At 44.0% G+C, this 13,063-nt stretch overlaps 1 protein-coding gene across 1 annotated transcript; it reads left to right on the plus strand.

The window, feature by feature from the left end:
* CCNI2 (cyclin I family member 2) lies at positions 1–12,805 on the plus strand. Its single transcript, XM_029584109.1, has 5 exons — positions 1–100; positions 4,779–4,935; positions 6,735–6,869; positions 7,492–7,566; positions 12,344–12,805. The coding sequence occupies exons 1-5, from the start codon at positions 54–56 to the stop codon at positions 12,602–12,604; spliced, it is 675 nt and encodes a 224-aa protein (XP_029439969.1). The 5' UTR covers positions 1–53; the 3' UTR covers positions 12,605–12,805.
* Positions 12,806–13,063: the final 258 nt, after the last annotated feature.

Here is a 13,063-nt window from a genome sequence, read left to right on the forward strand (position 1 = left end):
TCAAACCTCTGCCCGGACCCCGCCTGCTGGGAGCCCGGATTCAGGGGCGCGCGATGGGCAAAGCGGACGAGGGGACGGTGCTTGGGGGTCCCGGGGGAAGGTAAAGCCTTGATCGGGGAGGGGCCGAGCCTTGCAGTTGCCCCCCCCCCCCCATTTTCCGTTGCACTGGGGTGCAATTCTTCTTCTTCTTCTTGCTCGGTGCCAGGATCTGCTGCGGTTCGCTCACGCCCCCTCCGCGTCACATGAGCGGGTTTCCTGTTTTTTATTTCCAGCACTTGTTGAAGCGTCGGTTTGTCACAGATCGGTTTAGGTGCAGTTGATAAAAAAAAAACAAACCGCCCAACCCTCCCCCGCCGTTATGCACCCCCGAGAACCGCACATTTGGAAACGTTTTAGCGGCTTTTGCATCTTGAGATCGCAGACTCCCTACGAGGTGAGCTTGGAAAATTGCCCTGAAATGCGCGTCTTGCACCGTGTACATTCTGGACAGTGCTGTAACTTTGGTCTCGCTTTCTTCCCCTAAGGGCGACCCATTTCTGCACCCAGGTCAGTACACATGACTCTGTCCCCAGGGACTCGAAATCTAGGCAGGAGTGACATTTTGGCTAAAAGCAAAATCTTAGAGTTCTGGTGTTACCAGTTGTCATCCAGCTGTGCATGCCCAGCCTTTTAACTTTGCTGATCCCCCCCCCCCCCACCCACAGAAGTTTTTTTTTACAATTATTTTTAAAGTTTTTGGGCCACACCGCAGCGGACGACGTTTCTTAAACTCACCAGGGCCACGGTAGAGGAGGAGGGCATTAATACAGTTCTCTAATATTTTATACTCGATCAGTTAAAGCATTATTTTATTTGATGTTTACTTTGTAATATGTTTAGGTTTTATTGTACATTTTAAGTGCAAGGTGTTGCATTATAGGGAAAAATAACCCATGCTATAGTTACACAATGTTAGGTTCCATATTAGGAGCTACAACTCAAGAAAGAGATCTAGGTGTCATAGTGGATAACACATTGAAATAGTCGGTTCAGTGTGCTGCGGGAGTCAAAAAATCAAACAATGTTGGGAATTATTAGAAAGGGAATGGTTAATAAAACAGAAAATGTCATAATGCCTCTATCACTCCATGGTGAGACCGCACCTTGAATACTGTGTACAATTCTGGTCACCGCATCTCAAAAAAAGATATAATTGCGATGGAGAAGGTACAGAGAAGGGCGACCAAAATGATAAAGGGGATGGAACAGCTCCCCTATGAGGAAAGGCTGAAGAGGTTAGGACTTTTCAGCTTGGAGAAGAGATGGCTGAGGGGGGACATGATAGAGCTGTTTAAAATCATGAGAGGTCTAGAACGGGTAGATATGAATCGGTTATTTACTCTTTCAGATAATAGAAGGACTAGGGGGCATTCCATGAAGTTAGCAAGTAGCACATTTAAGACTAATCGGAGAAAGTTCTTTTTTACTCAATGCACAATTAAACTCTGGAATTTGTTGCAGGGGATGTGGTTAGTGTAGCTGGGTTCAAAAAAGATTTGGATAAGTTCTTGGAGAAGTCCATTAATGGCTATTAATCAAATTTACTTAGGGAATAGCCACTGCTATTACTGGCATCAGTAGCTTGGGTTCTTCTTAGTGTTTGGGTACTTGCCAGGTTTGGCCACTGTTGGAAATAGGATGCTGGGCTTGATGGACCCTTGGTCTGACCCAGTAAGGCATGTTCTTATTGCTTCGGATAGCCTGAAAAGGCTGGGAAGGCTTTCTAGAAAAGTCCAAAATACTAAATAAAACTATAGGTTTCCATTAGGAAGGAAAATCCTTTGAAATGCATAAGACTGATCATCTATAGCATAAATAGATAATTTGTTATCAATTTGTTATCAATCAATCTCTTTTCTTCTTCTTCCTCTGCTCCCAGTTGTGTACTTCCCTGTTTATTGTAACTGCAATTCCTGCACCAGTTATAGTTGCTCGAGTTCTCTGTACAATGCACGCCCTGTTAAATGTAAACCGGTTTGATGTGACCCTTGTCGTGAAAGCCGGTATAGAAAATAGTAAAATAAATAAATAGATGTTTTTCTCTAAAGTGTTTGTTTTTTTTTGTTTTTGTTTTTTTTACAGATTTGAGACAGAGTCATTGTAGGATTTTAGTTTTCCCAGAACAGGTAGATGTAATTCTATAACAATGAAACCATAAGCCAAACATTTTGATTTTTAGTATTCTTCTAAAACCTGTTTGAATATGTGGGTTTCGTGCTTAACATTTTTATCTCTTCCAACTATGAGTTCACATTTAAATAAAAATAGTATTTCATTTAACACAAACATAGCTAAAAGATGACATTCTCTTCAAAAACATACATTGAATATCCTCTGTATTGCTTTTTCATGGCTTACAATTTTAACTCCATTTTATGCCTGAACTTGGAGATTTAGCAGAGTGGGAGTCTCTGCCAGTGCTCATCTGTGACCCGAATATAAATTCCCTCCCCCCATCTAGATCTTTCACCCAACCTCTCAACCCTGTTCCTTCTACTGTCTTCTCTATCAAATCCTGTGACAGCACCTCCTCGGATAGACCACGAGGCCCTATACTGAATGCAACACCCAGGCCCCTCCCAGGTCTCATTATCAAGCTTTGCAATAATCCATGCTCATTGGTGCAAGGGTTAAAACCCTGGCCCCCATTTTAACTGAGCTGGAAGCTCAAATGAGCAAGAGAAAATTGCTAAGTCTAAAGTGAAAACTATATCAGATTAATAGTTGCAAAGTTTTTTGTTTTTTTTAAGTATATTTAAAGTGTACAAAAATATCTGCCACACCTTGGGACACTAACACTTGAAGCAGAGAGAGGGTGCACAGGAACCCTTAGTTGCAAGTCTCATCTAAATATTGCAGCTCTGTCTTACTGTCTGATCTCTCACTTACAGGCCGATACAGTACAGTGCGCTCCGGTGGAGTGCACTGTTAGCCCGTCCAGCCCCCCCCCCCCCTCCCGAAACTAATAGGGCCCGCAACCTGCAAATGCATGTTGATGGCTCTATTAGTTATTCCCGCACGATACAGAAAGTAAAATGTGCAGCCAAGCCTCACATTTTACTTTCAGAAATTAGCGCCTACCCAAAGGTAGGCATTAATTTCGGCCAGCACCAGGTAAGTGCACAGAAAAGCAGAAAAAACTGCTTTTCTGTACACCCTCCGACTTAATATCATAGCGATATTAAGTCGGAGGCCCCAAAAGTAAAAAAAATTAAAAAATTAAATTAAAAATCAGCCTGCGGTTCGGAAGACGGATGCTCAATTATACCAGTGTCCGGTTTCCGAACCAGTGGCTGTCAGCGGGTTTGAGAACTGACGCCAGCAAAATTGAGCGTCGGCTGTCAAACCCGCTGACAGCTGCCGCTCCTGTCAAAAAGGAGGCGCTAGGGATGCACTAGTGTCTCTAGTGCCTCCTTTTCCGCGGGCCCTAATTTGCATAGGCCACCCTCCTGAATCACGCGCCCAGGAGAATGGCCTGTGTGCGCGCCGGGGGCTCGCCCGCTCTCCCACACGTTTTTCTGTATCGGCCTGTCTACTACTGAGAGAAGGATCTTTAGTAAAGGTAAGGGGATATTAGTCCTTGCTCCTTGTTTCACTTGCAGGTGAGGGTGAATTTACTTTTACTCTAGACTTTATTAGTAAATTAGTATAACAGAACACTCACAAAGTAAAGAATTTTATTTGTGCATAAGAGTTGACAGAAATGGTTGTGTATGATGCCACTGGACTCCTAGACAACATTAAATTAAACTGTTTAAAAGTCTGATGGAATCATCTCCTTTGATTCTGAGACATAACAAGCTCCCCATTATTGAACAGGATGCGTTGGCTGGATGTGCAGGGACTTGATTTCTCTCAGCAGACAGCATCCAACCATGGCAAGCAATAGGAAGTTAATTAGCTAGAGTGAAGAACTTTGTAAGGCGACAGGTGGGAATAGTGGAACAAAGGTAATCACCAATAAACATGGATCAATATGAACTGCATAGAGCTTAGCATGCTGATTGTTAAACATGGTATTTTCACATGCTGGTTTTCTTTTAGTCTGCTTAGTAACAAGTAAGAATAGAGACAGGAAAAGCTCAGTGTCTAACTGGAAGACATACAACAACATCATGTCTCTTAGCAGAAACTGCAGCTTAGAGCATTAACTTGCTGAAAACTGTGAATCCTAGATAACATAACTGAAACTGCTTAACCTGGACCAGAGTCAGAAATGGGGGTATAAGGGAAAAGCAATTAACAGCCTCTGGCAGATCATCACCGAGAGAATGCCTTAGCCATTTCATGTTGATCTCTGAGCCTGTGGTCTCCCATTATTCCCAGATACATTGATTCATAAAGGAGGATTGTGAGGGCACTATCTTTGTACAAATCTTTATGCATAGCTTTGCTACTGCAAAACTCTGTGTCTTTGCTGATTTTTACAATATTTAGTAAACCAAATATTTGCTTTTACAAGTTTATGTTTGTGTGTTCTGTGACATAATACACCACCACTCATTCCACCATTTTCACCGATTTAGTCTGGAGGACAAATTGTGGGTCCCAGTTCAATGTTGGTACCATTTCCTCAATCATTTATTTTCCCATTCACACCACTTTTAAAAACCCTGTAGCCACTGCAAAGCAGCCATGGCTAAGCAGTTTTAGCTCATTTGGTGCATGTCTGGTAGCTTTATAGAAAAGATGAGTTATGGTCGTATATTTTATTTAGGGCACTTCTTTTGTTCATGCAGATTGCTGTGCCTGGCTGGGAAACTGGCCGATCCAGGTATTGCTATGAAGTTTAGTGGGCCCTCAGAGAGCCAGAGGCTTGCCTTTCTGTTGGAGAATGCCATAGCTGGTGAGGCCAGACTTTGGAAGGTGCCAGTTTTTCAGAACCGTACAATCAAGGTATTTCTCACTATATTTATTCTAAAGATCTGCCTATCTATATAGTATATTAATCTATAATGTTAATAGCCCCTCTGTACATGAAGATACAATGTTGGACTGAAAGTGAGACTATTTGTACTAATTTAATTCCCCCAACCCCCTGCTGCAAAGGTAGGGTTCACAGTCCCTGGAGAGCCTCACCTTCACACAACAGCGACATCTAGAGGCCAGACTCGGAATGCACATCTCCTATGTTCTGGGGGGGAGCTGTGGTCTGTGGCAGAGGACTTTCACGGACGGGCCGATACAGTACAGTGCGCACCGGAGCGCACTGTTAACCCACCATTGGACGCACGTTTTCCCTTACCCCTTATTCAGTAAGGGGCCGAAAACGCGCGTCCAACCCGACAAACCTAATAGCCCGTGCGATTCAGAAAACAAAATGTGCAGCCAAGCCGCACATTTTGCTTTCAGAAATTAGCGCCTACCCAAAGGTAGGCGCTAATTTCTTCCGGCACCGGGAAAGTACACAGAAAAGCAGTAAAAACTGCTTTTCTGTGCACCCTCCGACTTAATATCATGGCGATATTAAGTCGGAGGTCCCGAAGGGTAAAAAAAAATAAATTTGAAGTCGGCCCGCGGCTGTCGGGTCGAAAACCGGACGCTCAATTTTGCCGGCGTCTGGTTTCCGAACCCGTGGCTGTTAGCGAGCTCGAGAACCAACGCCGGCAAAATTGAGCGTCGGCTGTCAAACCCGCTGACAGCCACCACTCCGGGCCAAAAGGAGGCGCTAGGGACGCGCTAGTGTCCCTAGCGCCTCCTTTTGCCTGTTTCTACCACCGGGCCTCATTTAAATACAGAATCGCGCGTACAGGCAAGTGGCCTGGGCGTTTGCTGCTCTCCCGCGGACTTTACTGAATCGGCCCATGAGATGGGGAGGAGTGTGGCAGGAGGAGAGGGAAAAAATGAAGGCTAGTTATCCTTGAAGGTTCCTGGCATCAAAGCCCATCAGAGGCTGGTTCCATTTGAGTCAGAAACCCAACAAAGCAGGGGAGAAACTGTTGGAGCAAAAAATCTTTAACAAAAAACCCAAGAAAATATCCCTCCAGTTAAGCAGGCTTACTGGTCTCCAGTGCAGCGAGTCACTGCTATAAATGCCATCACACCCTTGTCGGCACCATTGTTTTGAAAAAGAAAATATTCTAAATACAGCATGTGATACCGCAAAGGTACATATTTCATGTTTGCCCTTGGTTATTATCTGCATTTACTGCTTAGAATCCCAGGGACGGTCCTTGTTGATCAGAGTTGCATCCTTGGGGGTGGGATATTTTTTTTTTTTTTTTGCAGGAGAGCCAGCATGGGCTATTTAAACACTTTACAGAGCCAATTATGGCGCTGTGCCGAGTCTGCCATATCTCACTAATAAAGCCCTAGCGAGCTGCCACGTGAAATGATGGTGCTCAGTCATTCTGGCCCTGGCATTTGGTGTCTAAGAGCACAGATCACTGTTTATCGTCTCAGGGACCTGCAGGTGATGGCAGGGCAGGGGAAGGGAGCTTGGAAAGCCGTGTTTGAAACGTGCTGTCTTGCATCAGTGTTTCCCTGAAATGGCAAAGCGTCTGCACCAGGGGATGGTGTTAGGTTTTCTGGAATTCAGGGCAGCAGCTGGGCCAGGCCTGGAACGTTCTCCGTTGGCAGGCAGAGGTGGTGATGGAGCCCACCCCGAGGACTGGTTTGCCGCCCCGGTGCAGGATTCCATTCCACTGCGCCCTTGCTCACCCGGCTGCGCTGTCGTTGTTTCCCCCCCCTGCTAGGGCACGGACATCTCTCCGTCACGGTATGAACAGACGGTGCTGTGGGTGGGAGAGCTGAGCTCTCGCTTCCTGTTTCATCCGGAAACCTTCGCGCTGGCTGTCAGCATTCTGAACAGATTACTGGCCTCGGTGAAGGTAAGGAGCTTTTCCTAATGGGCCCTACCTTGTTGCCGCACAAGATTAGTGAATCTGCCCCCTCCAGAAAGAGCGGGATCTGCGGTAACATAGTAGCAGGCGTTTGTGAATCAGCCTATGCCAGGCTTTGCCTTAAGTTGTGCAGGAGTTTTTCCCCCTGTGGAATTAACATTTTAGGGCACCTCTGGATAATTATATATATTCATTTTTTTTCACCATCATGTTTTCTTTCACATTATGATGGCTGAGGTATGGTTAGTGAACCAATGAATATCATTGCCAGATAGCTGGGTGGTATGTAATGGAGAGGGGCTTGTGCCTTGCCTCTAGCTTAGTACATAACAGAAAAATCCAATCTTCGTATGCCAAAAGCATTGCTTTTATGGATCCAGGAAGAGAAAAGGCGCATGTCGACACATGCTCACGCCAGGGTCGCACCATTCATGACGTGGGAGCGTATTGCTGAATGGCATTGATGCTTTCACTGTGAGGAAGAAAAAAAAGATATCGCCCCCGTGGCGCTCGTCTCATTGCTGTAGCGTTTCTAGGGAAGGCGCTGAGGGGATTCTTTAACACTGGTTTCCACCATTATCCGAGCATTTTTTTTTTCTTTTCTCACCAGGCACAGGTGAAATATCTTCGTTGTATTGCCATCTCTTGTTTGGTCCTTGCTGCCAAAACCAGTGAAGAAGATGAGGTAGGTACTGGGAGGAGTTGGGTACTTATGGCATTAGCTCTGTCCTACTGTAAAATCCAAATCAAGGACATAGATTCAGTGACCTCGGACTAACCAGTAGTGAGTTTGACCGGGATGCAGTTGTGTTCCTGCTCAGGACTGGAATTCTGGCTTATGACTTGGTAAGGCAGTGTAAGAATTCAGTGCCCCTTAGAACGGTAAAGTGTTTAACCTGGGCTATTTGTATTAAAAAAACAAAAAAAAAAAGTCGACATTTTAGCCTTGGCTCTCTAACAAGATGGCCATGCTAAAGACAGGCAGACTGTGCTTTCACACGTGACACGAGTGCGGGAGGGGAGGGGGCGTTTGATTCAGCATCACCTGGCCACGCCGCACCAAACGTCTGCTTAAATTAGGCATACCCGGAGCAAAGCCACTTTTAGACCAGGCACGGCAGGCAGCCCCACCGGCAGAGCTCAGTGTCAGAAATAACTCGCTGAGCAGCCGGGAGCACGGCCGGCCACAGAGAGAAGCCACCGCAGATCTAGAGCCCAGCACTCGCATCAGGACAGGAAGTAGAGGTTACCACAAGCCAGCAGCTGCCTGAGATCAGGAAATGCTTCAGTCAGGCAAGGTGGCGATGGAAAAAGGCTGGAAACCGAAGTGAGGTGGAGGTTCCAGCTCTAGAGCTGTCGACACAAACTACTCGGGGTTCATGGCTTTCCCAATCAACCTGGAGCTGCCATACAATGGCGTCGCGTGCATCGGAAAGGATTTCCGGGTGCTCTCATGTAAAATGCAGTTTCCTGTAGGTCATGGACCTTTCTTGCTGGGAGATATAGGCTGAAACCTCTGTCCCGGGCCATCCTGCCTCTTCCTTTCTAACGAAAGGGCATTCCCGGACGACAGACTTCCCTTTCACGGTTTTCTTCTTCGTCCTAACCTAATGGCTACGTTGCCATTGCCACTCCGCTCAGCTCCAGAAGGGAGGCTCTCTGGCATCAACGTGAGAAGAGCACCTGGGAGTAAAAAAAATCCGAGAGATCGCACACCCTGCCTTAAGAGCAAGGTTCATGCTTGTCGCGCCGTGCACAAAATCAACTCATTTGGAAATGCCGCTCCATCTGACAACTGGTTGAAAGGTTAATGGCTGGTCTTCACCTAAATTCTTGCACAATTCATTTTTTAAACTGATTTTTAACCAGTATCCAGCGAATGCAGGGATTAGTCAGGACCGTTCATTTTACAGTTCAGAGCCAGCGCTTCCTGCCCACTGCTAATGCCTGGAAAATTCTGTAACTTTCTGGTGGGAGCAAAATGACACCGACATATATTTATAGCAATCTTCTTTTTAATCATAAGAACATAAGAACATAAGAACATAAGAAAATGCCATACTGGGTCAGACCAAGGGTCCATCAAGCCCAGCATCCTGTTTCCAACAGTGGCCAATCCAGGCCATAAGAACCTGGCAAGTACCCAAAAACTAAGTCTATTCCATGTAACCATTGCTAATGGCAGTGGCTATTCTCTAAGTGAACCTAATAGCAGGTAATGGACTTCTCCTCCAAGAACTTATCCAATCCTTTTTTAAACACAGCTATACTACCTGCACGAACCACATTCTCTGGCAACAAATTCCAGAGTTTAATTGTGCGTTGAGTAAAAAAGAACTTTCTCCGATTAGTTTTAAATGTGCCCCATGCTAACTTCATGGAGTGTCCCCTAGTCCTTCTACTATCTGAAAGAGTAAATAACCGATTCACATCTACCCGTTCTAGACCTCTCATGATTTTAAACACCTCTATCATATCCCCCCTCAGTCGTCTCTTCTCCAAGCTGAAAAGTCCTAATCTCTTTAGTCTTTCCTCATAGGGGAGTTGTTCCATTCCCCTTATCATTTTGGTAGCCCTTCTCTGTACCTTCTCCATCGCAATTATATCTTTTTTGAGATGCGGCGACCAGAATTGTACACAGTATTCAAGGTGCGGTCTCACCATGGAGCGATACAGAGGCATTATGACATTTTCCGTTTTATTCATCATTCCTTTTCTAATAATTCCCAACATTCTGTTTGCTTTTTTGACTGCCGCAGCACACTGAACCGACGATTTCAATGTGTTATCCACTATGACACCTAGATCTCTTTCTTGGGTTGTAGCACCTAATATGGAACCCAACATCGTGTAATTATAGCATGGGTTATTTTTCCCTATATGCATCACCTTGCACTTTTCCACATTAAATTTCATCTGCCATTTGGATGCCCAATTTTCCAGTCTCACAAGGTCTTCCTGCAATTTATCACAATCTGCTTGTGATTTAACTACTCTGCACAATTTTGTGTCATCTGCAAATTTGATTATCTCACTCGTCGTATTTCTTTCCAGATCATTTATAAATATATTGAACAGTAAGGGTCCCAATACAGATCCCTGAGGCACTCCACTGTCCACTCCCTTCCACTGAGAAAATTGCCCATTTAATCCTACTCTCTGTTTCCTGTCTTTTAGCCAGTTTGCAATCCACGAAAGGACATCGCCACCTATCCCATGACTTTTTACTTTTCCTAGAAGCCTCTCATGAGGAACTTTGTCAAACGCCTTCTGAAAATCCAAGTATACTATATCTACCGGTTCACCTTTATCCACATGTTTATTAACTCCTTCAAAAAAGTGAAGCAGATTTGTGAGGCAAGACTTGCCCTGGGTAAAGCCATGCTGACTTTGTTCCATTAAACCATGTCTTTCTATATGTTCTGTGATTTTGATGTTTAGAACACTTTCCACTATTTTTCCTGGCACTGAAGTCAGGCTAACCGGTCTGTAGTTTCCCGGATCGCCCCTGGAGCCCTTTTTAAATATTGGGGTTACATTTGCTATCCTCCAGTCTTCAGGTACAATGGATGATTTTAATGATAAGTTACAAATTTTTACTAATAGGTCTGAAATTTCATTTTTTAGTTCCTTCAGAACTCTGGGGTGTATACCATCCGGTCCAGGTGATTTACTACTCTTCAGTTTGTCAATCAGGCCTACCACATCTTCTAGGTTCACCGTGATTTGATTCAGTCCATCTGAATCATTACCCATGAAAACCTTCTCCATTACGGGTACCTCCCCAACATCCTCTTCAGTAAACACCGAAGCAAAGAAATCATTTAATCTTTCCGCGATGGCCTTATCTTCTCTAAGTGCCCCTTTAACCCCTCGATCATCTAAAGGTCCAACTGACTCCCTCACAGGCTTTCTGCTTCGGATATATTTAAAAAAGTTTTTACTGTGAGTTTTTGCCTCTACAGCCAACTTCTTTTCAAATTCTCTCTTAGCCTGTCTTATCAATGTCTTACATTTAACTTGCCAATGTTTATGCTTTATCCTATTTTCTTCTGTTGGATCCTTCTTCCAATTTTTGAATGAAGATCTTTTGGCTAAAATAGCTTCTTTCACCTCCCCTTTTAACCATGCCGGTAATCGTTTTGCCTTCTTTCCACCTTTCTTAATGTGTGGAATACATCTGGACTGTGCTTCTAGAATGGTATTTTTTAACAATGACCACGCCTCTTGGACATTTTTTACTTTTGTAGCTGCTCCTTTCAGTTTTTTTCTAACAATTTTTCTCATTTTATCAAAGTTTCCCTTTTGAAAGTTTAGCACGAGAGCTTTGGATTTGCACACTGTTCCTTTTCCAGTCATTAAATCAAATCTGATCATATTATGATCACTATTGCCAAGCGGCCCCACCACCGTTACCTCTCTCACCAAGTCCTGTGCTCCACTGAGAATTAGATCTAAAATTGCTCCCTCTCTCGTCGGTTCCTGAACCATTTGCTCCATAAAGCTATCATTTATTCCATCCAGGAACGTTATCTCTCTAGCGTGACCCGATGATACATTTACCCAGTCTATATTGGGGTAATTGAAGTCTCCCATTATTACTGCACTACCAATTTGGTTGGCTTCCCTAATTTCTCTTAGCATTTCACTGTCCATCTCACCATCTTGACCAGGTGGACGGTAGTATACCCCTATCACTGTAGTCTTCCCTGATACACAAGGGATTTCTACCCATAAAGATTCAATTTTGTATTTAGTCTCATGGAATTTTAAGGGAAACCATAAAATGTTTGTTTGGGGGAAATGTCGCAATCTACTTTCTTACCCTGCCCTACACCATCCCTCCTCCTGGGGCTTGGTTGGGCCTGGGAAGATGAATTGTATTGAACCTTAGGCCCACGGCACTGCCACACAGATTTCCCTTTCCTCATTCACTAGGCCCTCCCTATAAAGGAACGGCGGGCTGCAAACCAGGGAAGCCAGGCTTCAAAATCCACTGCCACTTCTTCTGACCTTAGGTAACTCACTTCCCCCTTCATTGCCGTGGATACAAACTTAGAGGCCCCATAGACACAGAATGGGAGAAAAGCCTTAGTAAATCAGGTCCTTAGTGGGAACCCTCTGGCATCAGGGACCTACCTACATGATTTAAATCTGCTTTGAAGTACTTGAAAGGCAGAATATAAATCAAATAAATATCTTTCTGGCCATGCACTAGATGTTTTGCTATGCTGTATATGCAGGGTTTTTTTTCCACAGTTAGTGTTCTAGGTGCCGTGATGGCAACACAGTGCATGCCCTTGTGGCATGCTCAGTTTGAAACAACCAGTAGTTTTCTTTCCCCGTGCATAAGCACACACAACCTAAAGTAGTTTATTCATGCGGTCCTGCCTTATCAAGAAGCACAAGAGAACATAGGGATTTGGGCTTAACATTGGTTTTATTTTTTTATTGTGTACAAGATACTACCATCTGTGAAGAAGCTTGCAGTGCAGAGTGGATGCAAATGTTCTACTGCGGAAATTCAGAGAATGGAAAGGATCATTCTAGATAAGCTGCACTGGGACCTATTTACAGCAACACCAGTGGATTTCCTGAACATAGTAAGCTTTCCACAAATTCGAAACAAATGCTGTTCTTTCTTTTGCACGAAATGGAGCCATTTTTCAAACCAGACTGGAAAATACAGATGCACACAGCTGTGCATGCCACAGGAGACATAGTTTTCTTTGAATTTAAAACCATTTGCCAGTCTTTGCAGAATGTCATTTTTAGGTAGTGATATTGAACATTTTTCAATAGTCTTCCATCATTTCACCATTTTTTAAAGGACAACCAAATTGACTTTAGAAAGATACCTAGCCTATATGTCACTTATTATAAAGGTTGTTTGTTTTGTTTTTTTAATAGACTCTGCAAAAATATTTGACTCTGTATTCCATTCTATTCTAAGAATACTGTACATAGAAGCCTGTCGTCTTTTACTACACGGTACACACAGATCCATCTTCTAAACGCCTTCCATTTCTCAATCTAGAACTTTAATGCATTAGATCCTAACAGTGCTGGCACTTAACATGGTCCAGGTTTTCTTTAATGTAGGGCAGAACGAGAAACGATTGTGTAGTATTAGTAAGGCAAGATTTAAGTTGGTTTATGAGCAAGTCCTAGTCTGTGAGGAT

This window comes from Rhinatrema bivittatum, chromosome 18 (assembly GCF_901001135.1).
Source record: "Rhinatrema bivittatum chromosome 18, aRhiBiv1.1, whole genome shotgun sequence".
NCBI lineage: Eukaryota > Metazoa > Chordata > Amphibia > Gymnophiona > Rhinatrematidae > Rhinatrema > Rhinatrema bivittatum.